General features: G+C 52.8%; 2 protein-coding genes across 2 annotated transcripts in view; one reads left to right on the top strand and one right to left on the bottom strand.

Annotated features, from left to right (window-relative positions):
* TRIM41 (tripartite motif containing 41) overlaps positions 1-3,814 on the top strand; it is a 5,360-nt gene extending 1,546 nt beyond the window's left edge. Inside the window, exons 2-4 of the mRNA XM_041409901.1 lie at positions 2,557-2,787; positions 3,371-3,393; positions 3,496-3,814. Of these exons, the coding sequence (XP_041265835.1) occupies positions 2,557-2,787; positions 3,371-3,393; positions 3,496-3,814 (573 nt within the window). The remainder of the gene's footprint in view (positions 1-2,556; positions 2,788-3,370; positions 3,394-3,495) is intronic.
* A 461-nt stretch (positions 3,815-4,275) lies between these two features.
* Positions 4,276-4,834, bottom strand: part of RACK1 (receptor for activated C kinase 1) — a gene marked incomplete at its 5' end in the record, with an annotated part of 5,630 nt that continues 5,071 nt past the window's right edge. The window contains one exon of the mRNA XM_041409894.1: positions 4,276-4,282. Within this exon, the coding sequence (XP_041265828.1) occupies positions 4,276-4,282 (7 nt within the window). The remainder of the gene's footprint in view (positions 4,283-4,834) is intronic.

Here is a 4,834-nt window from a genome sequence, read left to right as displayed (position 1 = left end):
TGGGGGTGGTTTGAGGGGTTTTGGGGGGGTTTGGGGGGTTTGGGGGTTTTTGGAGGGTTTGGGGGTTTTGGGGTCGGGGTTTGAACCCCGGGTGTTTTTGGCACCCCCGGGTGTTTTTGGCACCCCCTGGGGTGTTTTGGGGCCGGGGTCCCCACTCCTGACCCCTTTCCAGTCGGGGTTTGAACCCCGGGTGTTTTGGGGTGGGGATTTGAACCCTGGGGGGTTTTTGGGGCCAGGATTTGAACCCCAGGTGTTTTTGAGCCCAAAACGGGCCCAGGGGGGGCGGGGAACCGGTCACGGGCCCAAAACGGCCCGTTCTGAGCCCAAAACGGGCCCGGGGGGTCATGGGCCCAAAACCGCCCGCTCTGAGCCCAAAACGGGCCCGGGGGGTGCAGGGAACCGGTCACGGGCCCAAAACCGCCCCGGGGGGTCATGGGCCCAAAACGGCCCGTTCTGAGCCCAAAACGGGCCCAGGGGGGGCGGGGAACCGGTCACGGGCCCAAAACGGCCCGTTCTGAGCCCAAAACGGGCCCGGGGGGTCATGGGCCCAAAACCGCCCGCTCTGAGCCCAAAACGGGCCCGGGGGGTGCAGGGAACCGGTCACGGGCCCAAAACCGCCCGCTCTGAGCCCAAAACGGCTCCGGGGGGGGCGGTCACGGGCCCAAAACGGGCCCGGGGGGGGCAGGGGAACCGGTCACGGCAGGGGTGAGGGGGAAAACACAAAATAATTAATTTATTTAATTGTTAAATTCCACTTTGAGCTCTGATTTAATGATTTCAGTATTCAGTAATTTGAATTTTCATTGTTAAATCGGAGTTTGAGCTCTGATTTCATGGTTTTAATACTCAATAATTTGAATTTTCCCCCCCTCACGTCCGGTGTGAGGGGAAAAACACGAAATAATTAATTTATTTCATTGTTAAATCCGAGTTTGAGCTCGAATTTAATGATTTCAGTATTCAGTAATTTGGATTTTGCCCCCTCACGTCTGGTATGAAGGGAAAAACACTGAATAATTAATTTAATTCATTGTTAAATCAGAGCTTGAGCTCTGATTTCATGATTTCAATATTTGGGGTTAAAGATCTGGAATTTGGCATTCAGGGTCTGTAAGTGGCTGTTCCCAGTGGGAATTTGCCATTCCAAGTCTGGAATTTGGGGTTAAAGATCTGGAATTTGGCATTCAGGGTCTGTAAGTGGCTGTTCCCAGTGGGAATTTGCCATTCCAAGTCTGGAATTTGGGGTTAAAGAGCTGGAATTTGGCATTCAGGGTCTGTAAGTGGCTGTTCCCAGTGGGAATTTGCCATTCCAAGTCTGGAATTTGGGGTTAAAGAGCTGGAATTTGGCATTCAGGGTCTGTAATTGGGTGTTCCCGGTTGGAATTTGCCATTCCAAGTCTGGAATTTGGGGTTAAAGAGCTGGAATTTGGGGTTAAAGATCAGGAATTTTGCAGTTCAGGGTCTGTAAATGGCCGTTCCCAGTGGGAATTTGCCATTCCAAGTCTGGAATTTCCCATTCAGGGTCTGTAAATGTAAATTCCCACTGGGAATTTGGGTTTCAGGGTCTGTAAATGGCCGTTCCCAGTGGGAATTTGCCATTCCAAGTCTGGAATTTGGTTTGCCCCCTCACGTCTGGTATGAAGGGAAAAACACTGAATAATTAATTTAATTCATTGTTAAATCAGAGCTTGAGCTCTGACTTTACGATTTCGGAATTTGGGGTTAAAGATCTGGAATTTGGCATTCAGGGTCTGTAAGTGGCTGTTCCCAGTGGGAATTTGCCATTCCAAGTCTGGAATTTGGGGTTAAAGATCTGGAATTTGGCATTCAGGGTCTGTAAGTGGCTGTTCCCAGTGGGAATTTGCCATTCCAAGTCTGGAATTTGGGGTTAAAGATCTGGAATTTGGCATTCAGGGTCTGTAAGTGGCTGTTCCCAGTGGGAATTTGCCATTCCAAGTCTGGAATTTGGGGTTAAAGAGCTGGAATTTGGCATTCAGGGTCTGTAAGTGGCTGTTCCCAGTGGGAATTTGCCATTCCAAGTCTGGAATTTGGGGTTAAAGAGCTGGAATTTGGGGTTAAAGATCAGGAATTTTGCAGTTCAGGGTCTGTAAATGGCCGTTCCCAGTGGGAATTTGCCATTCCAAGTCTGGAATTTGCCATTCAGGGTCTGTAAATGGCCGTTCCCAGTGGGAATTTGGGGTTAAAGATCTGGAATTTGGGGTTAAAGAGCTGGAATTTTGCAGTTCAGGGTCTATAAATGGCCGTTCCCAGTGGGAATTTGCCATTCCAAGTCTGGAATTTCCCATTCAGGGTCTGTAAATGTAAATTCCCACTGGGAATTTGGGTTTCAGGGTCTGTAAATGGCCGTTCCCAGTGGGAATTTGCCATTCCAAGTCTGGAATTTGGGGTTAAAGATCAGGAATTTGGGGTTAAAGATCGGGAATTTGGGGTTAAAGATCTGGAATTTTGCAGTTCAGGGTCTGTAAGTGGCCGTTCCCAGTGGGAATTTCCCATTCCAAGGCTGGAATTTGCCCCCGTCCCCCCCGTGTCCCGCAGGAGCAGATGCAGGCGGAGATGCAGGAGCTGGAGGCGGATTTCGAGGTGCTGCATCGCTTCCTGGCGGGCGAGCAGGTGCTGCTGCTGCGGCAGCTGCAGGAGCGGCACGAGGCGCTGCTGGCGCGGCAGCGCCGCAACCTCGGCGCGCTGGAGGAGCGCGGGGCCGCGCTGCGGCGCCTCATCGCCGACGCCGAGGCTGCGGGCAGGCAGGACGGGCTGCAGCTGCTCAAGGTGGGACTGGGGAACTGGGGATACTGGGATTGGGGACTGGGAGCACTGGGAGCACTGGGATTGGGGGTGGGAGTGAGGGGGGCCGCGCTGCGGCGCCTCATCGCCGACGCCGAGGCTGCGGGCAGGCAGGACGGGCTGCAGCTGCTCAAGGTGGGACTGGGGAACTGGGGATACTGGGATTGGGGACTGGGAGCACTGGGAGCACTGGGATTGGGGGTGGGAGTGAGGGGGGCCGCGCTGCGGCGCCTCATCGCCGACGCCGAGGCTGCGGGCAGGCAGGACGGGCTGCAGCTGCTCAAGGTGGGACTGGGGAACTGGGGATACTGGGATTGGGGACTGGGAGCACTGGGAGCACTGGGATTGGGGGTGGGAGTGAGGGGGGCCGCGCTGCACTGGGACTGGGGAGAACTGGGGGAACTGGGATGGGCTCCAGGCCTCTGGGGGTTCTTGCACCCCGTTCTCTGGGAGAGGCAGAAGTGGGATTGGGGTTTTTGTTCCCTGCCCCGCCCGAATCCCAATTAAAAGCCCCAATTAAAACCCTCGTTAACACGTCTCCCTTTTTGCTTTGCCCTCCCTGTGCCAGGACATCAAGGGCACCTTCATCAGGTGAGCCCCTCCCTGGGGATTTTGGGGTGCTCGGGGGGAGGCAGGGGAGAGCCCCTGGAGCAGCCGAGCCCCAATTTCCCCCTTTTTGCCCTCGTTTCCCAGGTGTGAGAACATCAAATTCCAGGAGCCCGAGATGGTGCCGGTGGACGTGGGGAAGAAATTCAGGAATTGTTTCCTGCAGGACGTGGTGATGAGGAAGATGGAAAAGGTCTTCAGCAAAGTGCCCCAAGGTGGGGGGGAAAGGGGGAAATTTGGGGTTAAAGGAGGGGAAATGGGGGCCTCAGAGGAGCGGGAATTGAGGGGTGAAAACCTGGAAAAGAGGGGAAATTTGGGGTCAAAGGAGTGGGAATTGGGGGTCGGAGGGATTGGAGATTGGGGGTTAAAGGGGGGGAAATGGGGGCCTCAGAGGAGCGGGAATTGAGGGGTGAAAACCTGGAAAGGAGGGAAAATTTGGGGTTAAAGGGGTGGAAATTGGGGGTGGGAGGATTGGAGATTGGGGATTAAAGGGGTGGGAATAGAAAGGGGTGAGAATGGGATTAAAAAGCAGGAAATTGGGGGTTAAAGGGGTGGAAATTGGGGTTGAAAGGCTGGGAATTGGTGGTGGGAGGGATTGGAGATTGGGGGTTAAAGGGGTGGAAATTTGGGGTTAAAGGGGTGAGAATTGGGGGTGGGAGGGATTGGAGATTGGGGGTTAAAGGGGTGGGAATTTGGGGTTGAAAGAGTGAGGATTTGGGTTAAAAATCAGGAATTTGGGGTTAAAGGGATGGGAATACGAAGGGGTGAGAATTGGGATTAAAAAGCAGGAAATTGGGGCTTGAAGGAGTGGAAATTTGGGGTTAAAGGAGGGGAAATCGGGGCCTCAGAGGAGCGGGAATTGAGGGGTTAAAACCTGGAAAGGAGGGGAAATTTGGGGTTAAAGGGGTGGGAATGCGAAGGGGTGAGAATTGGTATTAAAAAGCAGGAAATTGGGGGTTAAAGGGGTGGGAATTGGGGGTGGGAGGATTGGAGATTGGGGGTTAAAGGGGTGGGAATTTGGGGTTGAAAGAGTGAGGATTTGGGTTAAAAATCAGGAATTTGGGGTTGAAGGGCTGGGAATATGGGGTCAAAGAGTGGAAATTTGAGTTTAAAGGAGTGGAAATTTGGGGTTAAAGGGCTGGGAATATGAAGAGGTGAGAATTGGGATTAAAAAGCAGGAAACTGGGGCTTGAAGGAGTGGAAATTTGGGGTTGAAGGAGTGGAAATTTGGGGTTAAATGGGATCAAAGAAGTGGAAATTTGGGGTCGAAGGGGTGGAAATTTGGGGTTGAAGGAGTGGAAATTGGAGTTTAAATGGGGTTGAAGTAGTGGAAATTTGGGGTGGAAGGAGTGGAAATTTGGGGTCAAAAGAGTGGAAATTTGAGTTTAAAGGAGTGGAAATTTGAGTTTAAGGGAGTGGAAATTTG

This window comes from Onychostruthus taczanowskii, unplaced genomic scaffold (assembly GCF_017590055.1).
Source record: "Onychostruthus taczanowskii isolate IOZ18803 unplaced genomic scaffold, ASM1759005v1 scaffold311, whole genome shotgun sequence".
NCBI lineage: Eukaryota > Metazoa > Chordata > Aves > Passeriformes > Passeridae > Onychostruthus > Onychostruthus taczanowskii.
Note: the sequence above shows the minus strand (reverse complement) of the source record. Positions and strands in the feature narration are given on the sequence as shown.